Source organism: Orcinus orca, chromosome 1 (assembly GCF_937001465.1).
Source record: "Orcinus orca chromosome 1, mOrcOrc1.1, whole genome shotgun sequence".
NCBI lineage: Eukaryota > Metazoa > Chordata > Mammalia > Artiodactyla > Delphinidae > Orcinus > Orcinus orca.
This window is the reverse complement of record NC_064559.1, coordinates 176,201,897-176,219,947: the sequence shown is the minus strand read 5'-3', so window position 1 is coordinate 176,219,947 and position 18,051 is coordinate 176,201,897. Positions and strand designations below refer to the sequence as shown.

Below are 18,051 nucleotides of genomic sequence, written 5' to 3'. Positions count from 1 at the left end.
GCGCCAAGCTTTAAGCAGGTATTTCACAGATGGGGAAACCGAGTCCTGCAGGAGGGCAGAGCTTGTGTGTGCATCACTCAGAGAGTTCTGGTCAGAGCCCAGATGAGGGCATCCCCATCCACGGCATGTGGCCAGCAGCTTCTTCCCCAGCTCTCCAATTCTCCCTTTCTGTTCCCTTCTCTCTGCTCCCCTCCCTTTCTTTCCTTTCCTCTCCTCTCCAATTGTCCCCTCCCCTCTCTTACCCTGCCTTTGCCTCCTTTGCCCTCCTTCCCTTCCCTCAGCCTAGCCAGCTCCTGAGTCTGTGGATGCTGCTGCCAGGGTGCCTCTCCATCACCCTCCCACATGGCTGGTCCCAGAGGAGCTCTTCCGGGTGGGCCTGGTGTGTGCTCTCTGCCCCCTTCTGCCCAACAGCACAGAGCAGGCTGCTATTTTAGACACACCCAAGGGCTCACACAGAGGAGCAGGGACCTTCCAGCTCCCAAACTAGGGCTGGCTGTTTTTCACAGACACGGGCGCAAATGTATGTCCACAACATACAGGCACACGCACACAGCCCCATTTCAACACACGTAGATGTGCTCACACCTATCCCCTAAAAGAACCACTTCCCACATATGCTCATTCCCACAGGCACAAGGGCACACAGACACAGGAAGAAGAGTCAGAACTCCCATTGGCAAAGCACTTACACTTTTCAAAGCACTTTTCCATTAGAGATCAGAGGCTGTGCCCACACACCCTCCCTCACCCCATCTTCTACCATTCCCCCTCTCAGTCCTGCATAGGAACTCCAGTAGGCCCCAGGACTCGGCTACCTAGAATGAGAAGGGCAAAGTTAGACTGAGGACAGATAGTGGAGAGCCTTCGATGCTGGAGGGTGGTCTTGGAGGTAATGGGGGAATTAGAACATCAGTGAGCTGGAGAAGCCTATCAGAGAGCTGAGCTATAGGAGAATCACTCTGGAGGCCAGTGTGGGACATGATTTGGGGGTAGAAGCAGGGAAGCAAGTGAGGAGGTTAGGCAGGGTCCAGGGGACATGTCGTGAAGCTGATCTAGGACAATGGCAGTGGCAGTGGGAACAGAGAAGGAATAATGAGAGACTGGTGGGGGGGAGAAGCAAGAGAACTTAGCTGATTACTTGTGGGGTACTTACTAGGAAGAGCTTTCTGACTTGGGTCACGGGAAGAGTGATGATGGCAGAGAAGCAGATATCTGAAGGAAGGAGGGGACAGCGGACAGAGCTCTGGGCACGCTATGCTTTCTCTAGGATGGTGATGGGGTGGAGACGATGTGTACAGACAGACAGGCAGGAAAATAGATGGGAGCTGAAGGCTGAAGGGTAGGTCGGGGAGTGGCCCCCAGTCTTCTCTGTGGCCTTCAAACAGGAGTTTCCACCCAGAGAGAGGAAAGAGCCTTGGATGCAGAAAGATTGCACAGAGCTGAAAGGAGGGCTTGGCTTGGTGGGGCCTGAGCTCAGAGACCTTTTCCTGGAGGCTTCCCTACTTTGAGATCTGGCCTGTAGGCTGGGAAGCAGGATCTCTGGTCAGTGCTTTAAAGCGGCTGGAAGGAGCCAGAAGGAGGCTGGGTGACTCTAGACGGGAGGCGGGGTGTGGAGATGGCAGTGCCCCCACCCCCACTTAAGCCTTATTTAAGGCCGGCCTCGGTGTTTGGTTGGGTAATGAACTAGATAAACAATTCCCCAAATAGATTAAAACGAAGTGTAACTTACAAAGGCGGCTGGTGATGATGGTTTATTCCCGGGCAGCACACCATTTCTTTATTTCCAAGGATAATTCAGTGTAAATCACCTTAATTAAAAGTGTCAGCCCAGCCCATGAATATTGTACTTAGGAATGCGTTTCCTGGGTCCCAGTTATAATTTAAAACCCATGGTTCACTAGGCAGCGAGTGACTAAGAAGGGAGGAAATCGTTGGGGGCGGGCTGTGGAAACAGGGAGGGACGAAGGCAGAGCAGAGTGGATGGGCTGGGCGGGAGCCCGGCTGCCAGCAGCTCAGGGCTCGGACTCTCTTCTCCAAGGAGGGCCCTTCGCCAGACTCCTGTGTCTGGGGGAACCAACCACACTTGGAGGTAAGCAGGTTGCTGGAGGAAAGGCAGGGCAGTGGGGCGCTTGCTCAGGGAGAGGGAAGGAGTCAGGCGTAGTACCAGTCCAACTCGAGGGAAGGGGAAGAGGATTGCCAGGAAAAGATCCGTAGGACTGGCAAAGGGAGAGGCTGGACATCCTGGCCCTAAACGTCTCCATTTCTATTCACCAGCGCAGTAAACTAAAGCCCAGAGTCAGAAGTACACTCCCCAAAATGAAGAGAGAAAAAGAACTCAGAGCTCAGCCCTCCATCCTAACCCCTGAGTGTCTTTAGGAGGCTGTGTGGCCAACCGAAAAGCAGCACTTTGGACTCCGTCAGACATGAACTCAAATCCCAAACCCTGCATGGGCTGTGTGAGCAGAGAGGTGTCACGTAGCCTGCTAGTCAACTTTGTAAAGTTTTTGTGAAGATTTAAAGAGATGACACATCTAAAGTTCCTAGCCCATGCCTGTCATGTGTGGTGGGTACACAATAATTGTTCATTCTTTCCTCTTCTGTTTCACCCTGATCTTGCTCGGATAACACTCAGACTTCAGTCCAGGGGTCTGGCGAGAACAGTGTCATACAGTAGATGCCTCAGTTCTGCACCCGTTAAGTCCAGGAACGGGGCTGGCACAACGGCGACATCAGCACTTGTTGACTGAGTGAAGGAAAGATAAAAGTAACAAACTCGCACCTAGCAGTTCCTCAAAAGCAGCTCAGTTTCCTCTCTGTATCCCTGGTGCCTGGATCACGAGCAGGACCATGGGGACCATTTATGAACAAAATGGCACTGACTGGAACCCAGTCTGGCGGTCCTCTCCTGCCTGTGACGCCCCCACTGTGTGATCAGACAGGCAGATGGCTGTTTTTTTGTTGTTTGTTTTTTCAACATTTTGGCCATGTCCCGTGGCGTGTGGGACCTTAGTTCCCCGACCAGGGATTGAACCTGCGCCCCCTGCAGTGGAAGCTCGAATCTTAACCACTGGACTACGAGGGAAGTCCCCAGACAGCTGTTTTTACACTCAGATCTTAGCCTCAGCCTGCTGCTGCCAAGCCTTCTGGACCCTGCACTGTGATGTACGTGTCTGCTTGTGTGGGTGTGTATCCATGTGTGTCTACATTTGTGGGTGCACGTGTCAGGTGTGTGTTGGCGCACGTGGGTGTCTGTGCATGCTTGTGTGGATGTGGGCACAGCTCTTCATCCAGGCCTGGGTGACAGTTGTGAATGTGTCTTTAAGGACACATCTCTGGGAACAGGACTCTGTGTGCCTGCACCTCTTCGTGCATGTCTGAGCCTCCAGGTGTGACCACACGTTGACAGAATTATAGACAATGGATATGTGTGTATCTGCCTTTACACCAGGGTTTCTCAACCTCAGCACTACTGACATTTGGGGCTGGATAATTTTTTGTTGTGAGGGTCTATCCAGTACCCTGCAGGATGGTTAATCCCCTCTACCCACTCCATGCCAGTAGAAAACTCCCCGCCCCCACTTCTGACAATCAAAAATGTCTCTACACGGGGCTTCCCTGGTGGCGCAGTGATTGAGAGTCCGCCTGCTGATGCAGGGGACATGGGTTCGTGCCCCGGTCTGGGAAGATCCCACATGCCATGGAGCGGCTAGGCCCATGAGCCATGGCCGCTGAGCCTGCGTGTCCGGAGCCTGTGCTCCGCAACGCGAGAGGCCACAACAGTGAGAGACCCACGTACTGCAAAAAAAAAAAAAAAAAAGTCTACACATGTTGCCAATTGTCCCCTGGGGGGGCAAAATGGCCCTGGGTGAGAACTCTTACTTTATCCAAATCTGCCTATGCCTTTGTTCACATGTTGGGTGTGTCTATACCTGACCCAGTGTGTGTTCCCTGTGTATACACCACCCGTGTGTGCCCGGGTGCGTCTTTTGTGCTGTGTGGATCTCTTGGGTGTGCTCTACCTGTACACCTTGTATGTGCATCTGTGTGGGGACCCTATGTGAATTGGCTGTATTGCCTCCTGTGTGTATCAGCCAGCGCCTCTGTGTGCATGTAATATTTCTGTGCGCGTGATAGCACGTAAGTGAACGTGTGAGCACAGATGTGGTGAGCACAGTCGGGGTGGCAGGGAGGGAGGGCCAGGAACAGGGATATTAATGTTTCTGAAGTGGATCTGATTTGATACGTCTTGTTCCATTGTCAGCATCTGTTTAGCGGGGATTTGTAATACTTCGTGGCTCTGGATCACTCATGCTTAGCGCAGGATTTGGCCTTGCATACCAATTTTGTTATTAAACACAGTCCTCGCCTCCCCCACAGCCCATCCATCACCTCCCACCCCTGCTCCCCCCACTCTGAGCCGCCCACCGTATTTCAGGGCCCAGCTACCGCCCACCTGCCGCGCCTGATGCCGGAGGGCCTGGGGCTGACAAATTGAATCAGGGGGAGATCATTCCTGGCCTAACGCAGTTTGCAGCATGTTGGAGGGAGAATTGACAAGAGCCATGTCAGTTCTATCACCCCAATCCCATAGGAGCTAAGAGCAGGCTGAGGACTGGGTTGGAAGGAAGGGGGCAGGACAGGAAGAATCCTCAGGGCTGATAGGAGCAGTCAGGTAAAGCCCCTTTCCTCAGATCCACGAGACAGCCTACCATGCCTAGTGTCAGTACCCCTGCCCAGGAGCCCACTCTGGCCCCTGGCCCCTGATGGAGGCTGAGTGGGCTGGGTGGAGCTTGGCTGAGGGGGGCTGGGCTAGGCTGGCTATGTCTTCTCTCCTTGGGATCTTCTTCCTATTCTACTCTTACATGCCCTGGGCAGCAAGTGGAACGGTCACCCTGTTCTCTTCTTTCTTGGCAGTAAGAATTCCCTTCTGAAGGATGCCATGGCTCCAGGCACGCCCAAGGTAGGTGGACAATTGTGTTTTCCTCCAGCCCATCCTAACCTAAGCCCACTCAGAACTGGTTCTTGAGAAAAAGGAGCTCTTCTTGGATCCCCAGCTGTTTTCAGGGTTTGATCGTCAGCCTGAGGCCTCGGGCTGCCCTGTGCACTTGAGTACATGTGTATACATGTGAGTAACAGTATGCTCACCTGACTTTCTCTTCTAGTCAGGATGGGGTCAAAGCCAAGAATGACCTGGGGGTGTGGGGGACCCAGACACTAAGTCTGGGGAGACTCAAAGGAGGAAGGTGAGCTGTAGCAGGTAAAGAAAAATATAGAAGTGCAGGTCAAGACAGGTGGTGCAGGGCCTTAGAAGCCAGACCATGGGGTGTGTGCATGTGCTTTGTCCTGAGGGCAACAGGGAGCCAGAGAGGATGCTGGGCTCTTTTGGGGAGACAATCTGACCCTCTGAACAGACACTATGGAAGGGAAGCTTGAAAGCATCAGATGGAGAAAGGAAGAGTTAAGGACAAGTGGCTCAAAGGAAGGGCCAGAGGCCTCAGCAGGATGACATGACTTGTACCAAGAACTCCCATAGGTGGCCACACAGGTAGATGGTACTGCATCCCCAAAGGTGATGATGTTTTGAGGGAGTGGGGACCTGGGGTTGGAGGACTAAACACTCACTCACTGAGTGTCCTCTCCCCCACCCCTCAGTAAGGTGGCATCCTGCCTTATAAGTTCTCACAATGACTTGTAAAAGCAGAAATCCTCAGCCCTTTCTACAGGGAGTGAGGAATGAGTGCTGAATGGATACATTTTTTTTTTTTCGCTGCGCCGCATGGCTTGCAGGATCTTAGCTCCCCAACAAGGGATTGGTCGAACCCTTGGCAGTAAAAGTGCGGAGTCCTAACCACTGGACCACCAGGGAATTCCCCAGAATGGATGAAATCAGTAAGGGAGTGTGTGTGGAGAGATCAGAGCAGAAGCCAAGAAGAGAGTCTGGGACTCCTGTGCTGGGGGTCAAGAGAAGGTCCCAGAGCCAGGGAAGGAGCAGAAGAGGAACAGTGACGAGTGAGGAGGGGCACAGGAGAGCATGGTGTCCCAGGATCCTAAGAGAAGAAAACTCCAAAATGTCTGGGCTGGTCAGCAGTCAAGCAGAAAAGGGCTAGAGAAGGAGGCCATTGTATTTAGAAGTCTTAAAAGCACTGGTGACCTCTGAGAGAGCAGTTTTGGGAAAAGGAGCCAGAGTGACAATCTTACTTCCAGGGGGTTGGCCTGTCTCCCCTGCAGGCCCTTCAAAAAGGTGGGAGTGGACTCCGCATTTTCATTCAGGAAATCACTCAACACAGCAAGCTGGACAGAGGAGGGGCAGGGAACCTAGCCCAGCCCTGGACTGATGCAGGCCCTTGCCAAGGAAGCAAAGCCCTCCCAGCCCTAAAGAGAAAAGGCGTTGGGGGAGAAGTGGGGGGCCACACCGGCAGAGCTTGGCCCAGGCTGCAGTCGCCAGTGGCTATGGTTAAGGCAGGCAGGTCACGGACGTGCTGCCAGGTCAGCCACAACCACTGACCCCTGACACCTGAGCATGGCCGGCAGGCTGGGGACTGGACCACAGTGAGGCCTGTGTTCAAAGCACAAACACAGACATGATCCACGTCCACACCTGGTTCCCCACATACACAGATGCACACCCACCTGGCCCCGTCAGAATACTCATACAGGAAGTCTTAAATATGTGCAGATTCCTGCAACCACCAACGCGGGCTCATTGATAATCAGACTTAGAGGCAAGGGCCACCGCTCACCCACTTCTAGATATAGGCTCACGCCCCCAAAGCTGCCTGTCTCAGGGTCTGTCCTCAGCCTGGAATGGGGCTTTAGGGAAGCAGGTCATGGGTAGAAGAGGCACGAGGTAGAAGGTTCAAGCAAGAGACTGAGAGGACAGGGAGGAGGGAGGGAGGAGGAGGAGAGGGCGAGGGGGCCTCAGACAAGATTGATGGCCTCGTTGCCATTAAGAAAAAAATTAGCCGGTGGCGGCTATCATATTAAAGGGTGAAGAAGCCGTGAATTATTTTCTTAAAGATCTTATCACTTACAATGATAATTTTACCTTCCAAAAGGCCACTTTTAATGAGGCGAAGAGCCAGGCAAAAAGTCATGATTTAATGTCGGGATTTTTTTTTCAAAACACATTTTACTGCTTTTTGGTCCATGTTTAAAAAGCGCCAGTGACCTTTTTTTATTCCGCTTGCCCCAGGTGTAATGCTGAGGCCTCTCAGGGCTTCTAACCTAGAGAGAATGAAAGAGAGCACACAAGCGTGAACTTTCTCATGATGGGGGGGCAGGGGCCCCACGATGCTTCCCCTCCTCAGCATCCTCCTTGGGACCAGAGAAGGAAAGGCCATTGCCTGAAAGCCTACCTCTTTTCCGAGCTGGGGGCCAAGGCACCCACTCGGCCTCCCACTGGGCCTGGGTAGGTGAGGAAGGGGCTCCAAGTTGCAGGGAATCCCATCCCAGTCCCTGCCTGGCCTCTGCCCTCCTCTGCTCTTGTGATGAGGCCGAGTCAGGGAGCCCTGCCAGACCAGCAGCTGCCCCCCTTCCCAGGGCCCTCGCCTGAGGATGCGCAGCGTGGCCACCGCATGCAGGTCACATCCTAAGGCTCAGTCGGAGATGAAGGATAAATGGCTGCTCCATCTTTCCCAAATTGCTTTCTTTGGGCTGTCAGTGGCGATTTGGCATGGTTTTCTAAGCTGGGGAGGCCTCCTAGGGAATTGTATGCTTCCGGCTCTGGGCTGTGCAGGCTGGAAAAGGTGAGGGGGAGGAAGTATGGATTGCTTTCAGGCCTCCAGGCCCCAGTTTGCAGTTGAACAGGCCTTGGCAAGAGGCAGCAAGAGCAGGCTGAACGTGCCATGTGGTATTTAGAATTGCGGTGCTCGCGTACAATTTAAAGCAGACAGTTTATTAATCTAAACTGCGGGCATATGTAGAAGAGCCCATGCAGGACTGACATGGGGGGATTAATTTTGCTGGGATTTTTGCTGGGGTCATCGCCACAGTACAGGGATAAATGGAGCCAGTGTACATCCCTAGCTGCACGAAGGAAACTCTTACACACTATTTAATTTACTGTCTCCATAGCGGGGCTGCCACCAGCCTGTATTAGGGGCAGGCAGGGCAGCAGGGATGTGGCTTTACCCCCAACCCTTCAGAGGGGTCCCAGAGTCTCTGCTCACTATGGGAGAACAAAGCCTATATATAGTCTCAGCCCACTGGGAGGCCTGCCCCACTGGGACAGAGATTCGCTGGGGTGGAAGAGGTTGGACCCTCTCCAGGGGTCTCCACCCATCCCTAGGATCAAGCTATCCTTTCCCACAACCAGACTCTGGGGGCCCTGACCACATGCCTTCAGAATCTCAAGCGGTTTCTACCCCTCTGCCCTCCTTTTCTCTGCCTCTATCCCAAAAGCTCCATAGGACTGGACACTCTAGGGAACTGACTGTAGGTCTCATTCAGCCTGAGGCCACGTGTCCTTTTTCTTCTTCCAGTCCCTCTTGTTGTCTGCTTCCATCAAGAGGGAAGGAGAGTCTCCGACAGCATCACCACACTCGTCTGCCACCGATGACCTGCACCACTCAGACAGATACCAGGTGAGGAGGGGTGGGATGGGCCCTGCCTTAATAGGGCAGGCCTGGGGCTAACTCCTCCCATCCTCAGGATACAAGGGGAAAGGCCTGAACTGTGTTTGGTTCCCTCTGTGTCTAGTGCTTCTAACTGAACCGAAAGGCACAGGTGTCAGGGAATGTGCCGTAAATAGATGGATTTTAGGGAGAGATGCCAAGGTCACCTGGGCTCAGGTGGGCTCTTCGGAAGCATCCCAGCCATCTGGAGGTCTCCTCTAGGGTTCCGTTTCGAGAGAGAGAGAGAGAGAGAGAGAGAGAGAGAGATTGCCTGTGAGTGCCTTGGGCATAACTATACAATCCTAAAACATCAGAGGAGGGGGACCTAAGGGTAATATCCCAGCTTATACAGACCTTATTTGTGGTAGGAAGGAGAAGGAGCTTCCCCCAGAAGCTTCTGAGGAGAGACAGAGCCCTGCCTTCAGGAGCCCCAGTCAGAGGGCAGAAAACAGGGCTTGCTCCAAGGAACATGCTATCTAAATGGCAGCACGGCTTCTCAGGCAGCCCTTATGTGAACAGGGAAACACAGCCCTGACTAATGCAAAGAGACAAGGCAGCAGGGACCTGTCATCTGGGGTAGAGAACCAGGGCCACTGCTGGTACACAGGAAGCCTTTCTTGGAATTCGAGGTCTTCTCTCTGGGCACTTTTTCCTCCTAGCTGACACAGCCTGGCGTCAGGGTGCAGAGTTTGGTGAGTGGAATACGGAGTGTGGGCTGTACACCAGCTTCAACTAGCACCTCCTCTGCTGGATGCCCTTGTCTGGGACTCAAACTGCAGAGCCCAAAGTGCCAGCCCTGGGGAGGGATCCCTGCTCTTGTGAGCCCTGGTTTGAGAAAGGCAGTCAGTCCTCACCCAAACAATCCTGATTCAAGATGGAGAAATGACCCAACTCTAGGGGATTCTGGGATAGGGAGACAAGGCTCCATCCCAGAGAATTCTATCCCAGAGGGAGACAGAGCCCTGCCTTCAGAGGCGGATCCTCTCTATTTCAGCCCCAGCATTCAGCTCCACTATTTGTTGAACTAGGGGAAGAGTAACCATCAGGCATAGGATGGCATGCTAGGCATAGGCTAGGTGTGCAAAGGCATAGCACCAAGGCCTCTGTGATTTAGAGTCAACCTTTCCAGCTTCCATTTCTAATACTGCCTTCCGTGAATCCTGTGTGCTCACCAGATTAATGCTAACCACTCGTTGGCTGTGCCACTCCTTTCTTGCCTCTCTGCTTTTACACATGCTGCGTTTAACCGGGTTATTTTACCCCACCCCATCAAATTTCTATTTATCCCTCAACAACCTGCCCAACTTCCCTCTGCTCCGGGAAGCCTTTCCGGATTAGCTTTCTCTTCTCATGACCCCTTCATGCCCATGTTATTGCCCTGATCATCTTATATCAACACCCATTTAAGTATGTTTCCATTATCTTCTAGTATATAACAATCCATCCCAAAACTTAGTGGCTTAATACAACTCATAATCTCTCATGATTTCTCATGATTCTGTCAGCTTAGTAGGCCTTTCCTCATTCATTAAGCTCATTCAGCTAGAGGACTAGCTGGCCTAGAAAGTCCAAAATGGCCTCACCACATGTCTGGGAGATTAGGGACCTTGGTTTTCTTCCATACGGCCTATCATCCTCCAGGAGGTTAGACTGGCTTCCTTACTTGGCAGTCTCAGGGCAGTGTCATGCCAAGAGGGCGAAGGCCAAAGCTGAAAGGCCTCTTGAGGCCTAGGCTCTGGAACTCACAAAGCTAACACAATCAAGGGATGAGGAAATGCAGCTCTTTGATAGGAGGAGCTGCAAAGAATTATGAACATACTTAATCTATCATGATGAGCCTGACTCTTGCACTAGACTGACGGGCTCGCCAAGGCCCCTTCTTTACTCCCTTCCTTTACTCAAACACTTATCTAGTACTCACTCATGCTCAGCCCAGGCTCCCTGCCTTCACGGGGTTAGATGTGCAAATAGATAATTACAGCCCAGTGTTTTAAGTGCTATGAAAGAGAAAATCAGAGTAAGATTCACAGAGGAGGTAATGACTGAACAGGATGAGTAGGAGTTCACTTTGGTGGACCAGGAAGAAAAGATATTCCAGATCAAGGCAACACTATGTATGTGCAAAAGGCAGAGAGGTGTAACACAGAATGATGTATTTGGGGACCCACTAGCAGTTCAGTTTTGTTAGAATGTAAAACACAAGGGGAACTGGTAGAAAGTGAAGCTGGAATCCCCTGATCTTTACACAACACCTGGCATGTAGTAGTTGCTCAATTATGTTGGACTGTTTTTGAAAAATCATCAGACTTGGCCCTGAAATCAGAAGGTACTGGTTTCTGGTTTGGATTCCCATTTCCTTAGCCCCTGCTGGGTTACCTAACCCTTTAACCATTACCTCACTTTACCCTCATAGTAACTGTGCAAGCTAGGATTCATTGCCCCCAATTTATAGCTAAGGAAACAGGCCTAGAGAGAAGAAGTGACTTTACTAAGAGCACTTATATTATAAGTAACCAAGTCGGGATTTGAACTTGAGTTTGTCTGGCCCTGAATCCTAGATTGTTTCTCAGCCCTGCACTGGGCTTAGGGGCTTCCCTCATAAATATCCTCCTCCCCACCCCACGGATTTCTCCTGCATGCCAGACCCTGTTACTGGATAGAGATGACCTCCCAAGTAGAAGGGACAGGTCTGTAAACAGTCAAAATACCCAAGTTCAAAGGAAAGCCAAGGGACTGTGAAAACTCAGAGGAAGCAACTAACCCAACCCTGAGGGAAAAGCGAAGTCATCCCAGAGTCCTGCAGGATGAACAACAAACAGTTATCCAAGCAGGGAATATGGGTGCATGGAGAATAATATAGCCCAAAGTCCAGAGTATGGGGTGCTCAAAGAGCTACAGGTGGTGTCAGGAGGGGAAAAGGAGAGAGCAGGAGTGGCAGAAGAAGAGTCTGGAGAAATAGGCAGAGCACGTCAGAGACGACCTGTATGCCACGGTGCAGATCTCAGTGGAGAACCACTAAAGGATTTAAAGGGGAGAAGAAAGAGGGTCAATTTTGCATGATACAAAGATCACACTGCATGTACGGTGGAAGATGGGTTACAGGGAGAAAAGCTGGAGATGAGAAGGCCAGATGGGAGACAGCTGCAAATTTAGAGAGCTCCTAAGATTAAGAACTAGAGCAAGGACATCCAAGATAGGTATAGTCACTGAAGAAACACGCAGGGATGGCTGGCCTGTGCCCAGCGCTGTGCCGGGCTCTGGCTTCACCCAGGACTCACACATGGCCCCATACCTGGAGTGGTCAGCCCACCGACAACCATTTGTACAAGCCATACTGAGAGTAGAGATGGAAGTAGAGAGGAAATGATATTTTTCGGTTAGGCCTGGAAGGGCGAGAAGGAGATACACAGAAGGGGAGATAAAAAGATGTAGGAGACCTTTAGAGGTAGACTCTGAGATGAAAGAAGGCTTGAGTGTGAGGAACTGAAGGAGGGTGGGGTCAAGGACGACTCACTCTCAACTATCTGGTGTGGGCACACCAGAGTGGATGGTGGTATCCCGTTAGAAACTGAGAATCCTGGAAGAAGGCACTTGTTTGAGGGATGCTGGGTTCCACTTTGGCCGCGTGGCTGTGCGTCGCCAGTGGCAGCTCCAAAGGCTGTCCAGAAGACAGGTGAAACGTTGGGAATCCTCTAATATCGGGATTGATGAAAGGCTGGGGACTGGGGAAGAGACAGTTGAGACTCGCGGTGAGACGGGCCGCTGCGATCAGGAAGTCCTACGCTATCTCACCAGCAAAGGGGTAGCCGCGCGGGAGGCGGGAGCCAGGCGGGGTTCCGGGACGGAAGGAGCCCCGCGCTGGGAGGGGCCGTGGAGTAGGGTGGGAGGACCTCGCAGCCACTAAAACCCGGGCGGGTTGGCTTTGCGGCCGGTGGGAGGGACCCCAGGGCAGCCTCAGCCTGTTGCTGCCGGAGTGCGAGCCGCTGTTTCCTGGTCCCGGTCCGGCAGCCCCCACCACTTCTTGAACTTTCACCCCCGGCGCGCGACGGCGGCGAGTCACGTGATCAAGGCCAACATGGCCGCCGCCGCCGTTGGGAGCTGAGGTGCCGCCGCCGCCGGGCAGCCGGGGGGAATCCGCCCGCATCGCCGCCCTCGCCGGCCGGGCGGCCGCGGGGCCCGGAGCGCCGGAGGCCGGGGCTGGGGCGGCACTGCGCGGCGGCCACGGGGTCCCGCTAGAGCAGCCTCCGGCGGCTATGCCGAAGGCCCGGAGCGGCCGGCGGAGCAGGGGGGCCGGCGGGAGGGAGGAAGTAGGTTTGTTTACGGGCTGTTTGGGGCGGGGCAGGTGTGGACCGGGGGCTGGGGCTGGGGCAGGGGTCGGGACTCGAGGCCGCGCTGACGCTGTCTTCTCTTTTTTGCATTTGCCCGGGATCTTTTCCCAGACCTTCTTGCGAGTGCGAGCCAACCGGCAGACCCGACTGAATGGTGAGTCTTGCGCGGCCCCTCCCTCCGCCCCACCCCCGGCCTCCTCCCTCCCTCACTGCCTGCAGTTCTTGACTTCCCTGGGTCTCTTCGACATTAGGGCCCACTGGCGGCTTCTTCACAGTCACAGCTCCTGAGTATATGCTGACCAAGGCGGCTGCCCTCAGTTTCTCCATCTGTCTAGTGGAGGTTATGGTCCCCAGCTCTTGCGTGAGCCTCTCTAGGCCTTGAAGAACCCTGGGGGTCAGTAAGTGCCAGAGAATGAGAAACAAGCCACACAATTCCACGCGGGAGCTCAGTTTTGAATTTGCAAACTGCTGGGACCTCACTGTACAAGCCGGCAGGGCGCTGAGAATGTTTTTCTTCCAGTTTTTAATCAGTGCCCAGTAGTGTGAATACAGCCTCTCTGCTGAGACTTGACAATGCAGTGAGATCTGGAGTTCCCACGGCAACAGGAACTAACTCATCCCAGGGCTTTTTGAGTTATCAGTCGGCCCACATTTCACAAAGGTGATCAGCGTGGGCTCGACAGCTCTTAGAGGCCTTCTCTGAAAGCACTCCGTGTATGTACTACCTGGCAGGCCACCATCCCGCCCCCCCGCCCCGTGCCCCTTTTGGATTCAAGCCTCTGGAACATTCCTGTTTGCTGAACACAATTGAATGATCTAGTTTTTTGTGCTGGCTAGGGTGTGGTATATATGGGGGTTGTCTGTAAGGGGCTTGGGGGTCTCTAGGCCAACTGGTGAGTGAGGCCATGGACGTTCAAGATCCCCAGTTCCTGCCACTTGGTTTCTGCTGGGAGGCTGAGCCCCAGACTGGGAAAAGGAGAGCATTTATCATGGGCCGGCACCATGTTAAGCACCTTTATCATAACTGAGAGGAAGTGTTAACACACATTTTGTAGATGAGGAAACTGAGGCTGGGAGAGGTGAAGGTGATTTGTTTATAAACCACACAGCTGGGATGTAACTGCGCCATGGTTTGAACTGGTTTGTTTATCTCCAGAGCCTGTGCTTCTTGGACCATGCCATGCTACCTCCTTGGCAATACTTTGACTTGTCCTACTCAGTGGAAGCCTCTAGGTAGGGAGCAAACTTTCCCTATCATGTTTTAGTAAGCTTAGTTCAGGACTTAGAAGATGAATGGCAGTAAAATAATCAAACCTCAGTTGTTTATCTGAGAATTTCCAGGTGATGCCCAATCCATCAGGGACTTTCCTGGGACTACAAGGAATTTTCTGGCATGGGTGGCCTGGGCAAGGAGAGCATCCAGTATCATGCCTTCCTTGGCAATCCTATGAGATTCATTCCTTTATTCAATTATCAGTGTCTGCCATAGTCTCCTTCTTACCAGAGAGGCACTCCCTTGAGCTTTAGGCCGGGTAGGGGAGGAACCTTTGTACTGGCACACTGCTCCATACAGGCTTCTAGAAGTCTCAGGGTACCTTGCTCAATGCCTTTCTGATATCTAGCATCCCTTCTCCATCCTAGCCCTGGGTCTAGAGCAGTGGTCCCCAACCTTTTTGGCACCAGGGACTGGTTTTGTGTAAGACAATTTTTCCACAGACTGGGGCGGTGGTGGGGGGAAAGGATGGTTTCAGGATGATTCAAGCGCATTACATTTATTGTGCACTTTATTTCTATTACTATTACATTGTAACATATAATGAAGTAATTACACAACTCAGCATAATGCAGAATCAGTGGGAGCTCTGAGCTTGTTTTCCTGCAACTAGATGGACCCATCTGGGAGTGATGGGACCACCTCAGCTCCACCTCAGATCATCAGACATTAGATTCTCATAAGGAGCGCGCAACCTAGATCCCTCGCGTGCGCAGTTCACAGTAGGGTTCGCGCTTCTGTGAGAATATAGTACTGCCGCTGATCTGACAGGAGGTGGAGCTCAAGCCATAATTCGACCAATGGGCAGCGGCTGTAAATACACATGAAGCCTCCCTCGCTCACCTCCTGCTGTGTGGCCAGGTTCCTAACAGGCCATGAACTGGTACTGGTCCGTGGCCTGGGGGTTGGGGACCCCTGCTCTAGAGTGTCAAGATGGCCCAAACCTGAGAGTCCAAGGGTTAGGGAAGTCAAGGTGAAGGAGTCTAGATCTTTGTCCACAAAATCAAGCGGGGCACCAGAACATAGTCACATCTCCTATAGTGAGAGCCCAGGAAATTGAGACGGGCCAGGCTGCAGACCACGGTTTCTCAAACTCCACGCTCAGTCCTGGTGGGATGGTGGCTTTCTTGCTGATTTGGCTCTTTCTAGGGCTACTCTGTTTTAGGGTTGGAGTAGCTCCCTGCCTCAGACCCTCAACAGGCAGGAGCCCCAAGTGCATATTCTTGCTGACCTAGCACACTCACAGGATCAGTCTTTGTTGATGCTGATCAGTTGGGGGCACTCTTGGGACAGGAGAGCCTTCTAAGCTATGGAGTCAGGCCTGGTTTCCTGTGCTGCCTTTGCCACTTTTTAGCTCCCTGGACAACTGCCTTGACTATCTTTTTCTGTTAAAATGGATAATACAACCTAGTTTCTGGATACAGAATAAAATGAGCTACCTTGTATAAGGTATTTGGCTCTGAACCTTACACACAACTGAAGCTCTAAACTGTAACTTACCGACTCTCACCTGCATCACCTTTCACCTGTGTCTCGCTCCCTAAACTGCATTGATGAGCTTTCCACCAGGGTCAGTATCCACAGGAAGTTCTTTCTGGCCTTGCAGTGGGGAACCCTTCCCTCCTTGGCTGGCTCCACCCCTACCCCCACCCCAGTCAGTCTGGTCTCACAGTGGCTAGCTCTACTCCTCTTGCATCACAGGAGTGGATAGAGGGAACAGAGTCCCTTGTTTTGACCCCTTCCTGCTTCAGTGACAGGAGGGCTGCAGAGAGGGATTAGTGAGCTAATTAGAAATGATTGTATCTCTCGGCATTAATTAGCAGTGCTGTGGGCTTGCAGCATGCACTTTGGAATTGAGCCCCCTGCGGGACAGCATGGCAGGGAGCCCTCTGCACTGATTAGAAATGATGGAACAGGTTTGGGTAGGCACAGTAAGGGCTACCCTCTCAAGGTATCTGGGCTGTCTGACTCAGATCCTCTACCTTTATGACTGGGCCTCAGTCTCCTCTTCTGTAAAATGGGACCAGTGGACATGAGAGAAATTTCACTGGGGTAATTCTACATAGGACACTAAGGTCTGTACCTCAGGGCTCTTGGCCAGGAACAAAGGGGTTTTAACTGATAAGTTAACAGCAGGCCAAATCAGGCCCCTGGAGGGACCTTGGATTCTAACCAAGAAATGTTCTCTAAAGTTATGCTTCTTGACTCTAAAAGAGCCTGTGGTCTTGGCCTTCTGGGGAGACACATAGCAAGTGCCAAGGAGAGCATCTTTGCTCACTGGATTCATTGAGCACTGCAGGTAGGAAGGTAAGAGTTGAGCTTGAGCCAGCTGTGGCCGAAGAGTGGACACTTCACTGGCCTAGCACCAATCTCCTCCCCAGGTGCTCTTGGCAAGGTCCAGTCCCCAAAGGAGCCGAAGGTGCTGCATGATGAGGGCCAGATGAGGCACTGAACAAAAGGGCTAATGGCTGGCAGGAGGTCAGGATGTGTCAGCTCCACTGGGACCTTGGGAACTACAGTGACCGTCTGCCTGTTCTATGCTTTGTTTTCGGTTTCTCCATGCAGCTCGGATTGGGAAAATGAAACGGAGGAAGCAAGATGAAGGGCAGGTATGTCCCCTGTGCAGCCGCCCCCTGGCAGGATCGGAGCAGGAGATGAGTAGGCATGTGGAGCATTGCCTTTCTAAGGTAGAGGGGCCATCACCACCTCCCTCCCCTCCCCTCCTTCCCCTGACACTAGCTGCTCACTGCCTCCAGATCTATGGGCTGTTGGGGTCTCTCTGTGGTCTCAGCAGCTTCTTACTCTCTGTTCTTTGCTCTCTTCCTTTGCTTTCGCTCTCCCACTCCTCCCCTGGGGCTCCAGTGGAAAACTATTGGGGAAAAGCCCAGGTCTTTGACCTCTAGATTGGTTTACTTCAAAGGAGCCCTAGAGCTGGGGGCCTGTGGGGCACACTGCAGCTCGGGGCTAGGGCTGTGCCTTCCTTGCAGGCCCTGGGGAGCAGGTAGGGACGGCCTGGGACCCGCATGATCCTGCTCTGCTCTTCACAGAGGGAAGGCTCCTGCATGGCTGAGGATGATGCCGTGGACATCGAGCATGAGAACAGCAACCGCTTCGAGGAGTATGAGTGGTGCGGGCAGAAGCGGATACGGGCCACCACTCTCCTGGAAGGTGGTTTCCGAGGTACAAGCAGCTGACACATAGGCAGTGGCACTCGGGCGGCCAGGCCTCTGCTGGGTATCCATCTGTTGGGAACCAAGAGGCCAGGGCTGGTGGCTGGTCATTCCACCACGTGCAAGCTGCTGCTGGTGGGGCTCCTTTGTGACCGTGCTGCCTGCCTGTGATGTGCATATTAAAATGGATGTATTTGGGTGGGGAAATGGAACTGTGAGGCTGTAGGCTAGGAGTGACGAGGGGGTCTCTCAGCCTCGGGTGATGCATTGAAGGTGACAGCCAAGCCACGTTAGCACCTGCATAAAATATTAAAGGGACGGTTATGCATTTATCACTCCATCCCTCTTAAGGCTGATAAATGAGAATCCAGCAACCTGCTGTACACCTCCAGCACTGGGGGCCCCGAGGGCTTCCAGGCAAACACATTGGATTCCCCCCCCGCCCCCCTCCCCCCACTCCTCCCCCCCCCCCCGCCCCTCCTCCTCAGCCCCATGTCAGGGAAATCAGTTACAGAGGAGAGAGTGAGTTATGGCAAAATTTGACCTCCCATGAGCTTCACGGGTGAATCTAATTTTAGCTCTGATCCCATCTCTTCTCCCTGGGCACCCTCTGCCCTGAAGCAAGAGGGGCCTGTGCCCAGCTGCTCCCTGCTTCCCTGGGACTCTCC

General features: G+C 52.9%; 1 protein-coding gene and 1 long non-coding RNA gene across 5 annotated transcripts in view; one reads left to right on the top strand and one right to left on the bottom strand.

Moving 5' to 3' along the window:
• Positions 1-18,051, top strand: part of RNF220 (ring finger protein 220) — a 217,210-nt gene that overhangs the window by 184,563 nt on the left and 14,596 nt on the right. For 2 of the 4 annotated variants that reach the window (XM_033421865.2, XM_049697325.1), the window contains exons 3-7: positions 4,915-4,960; positions 8,481-8,582; positions 13,052-13,094; positions 16,779-16,900; positions 17,261-17,393. In XM_033421865.2, the coding sequence (XP_033277756.1) occupies positions 4,915-4,960; positions 8,481-8,582; positions 13,052-13,094; positions 16,779-16,900; positions 17,261-17,393 (446 nt within the window). Of the gene's footprint in view, positions 1-4,914; positions 4,961-8,480; positions 8,583-12,621; positions 12,920-13,051; positions 13,095-16,778; positions 16,901-17,260; positions 17,394-18,051 lie in introns of those variants that run through there. The other 2 variants (XM_033421866.2, XM_033421867.2) reach the window with 2 other exon arrangements.
• LOC117200123 (uncharacterized) lies at positions 695-12,442 on the bottom strand. Its single transcript, XR_007471467.1, has 4 exons — positions 12,127-12,442; positions 8,433-8,830; positions 4,454-7,224; positions 695-2,743 (listed from the first exon to the last, which is right to left on the bottom strand). It is a non-coding gene; the product is annotated as an uncharacterized LOC117200123 (long non-coding RNA).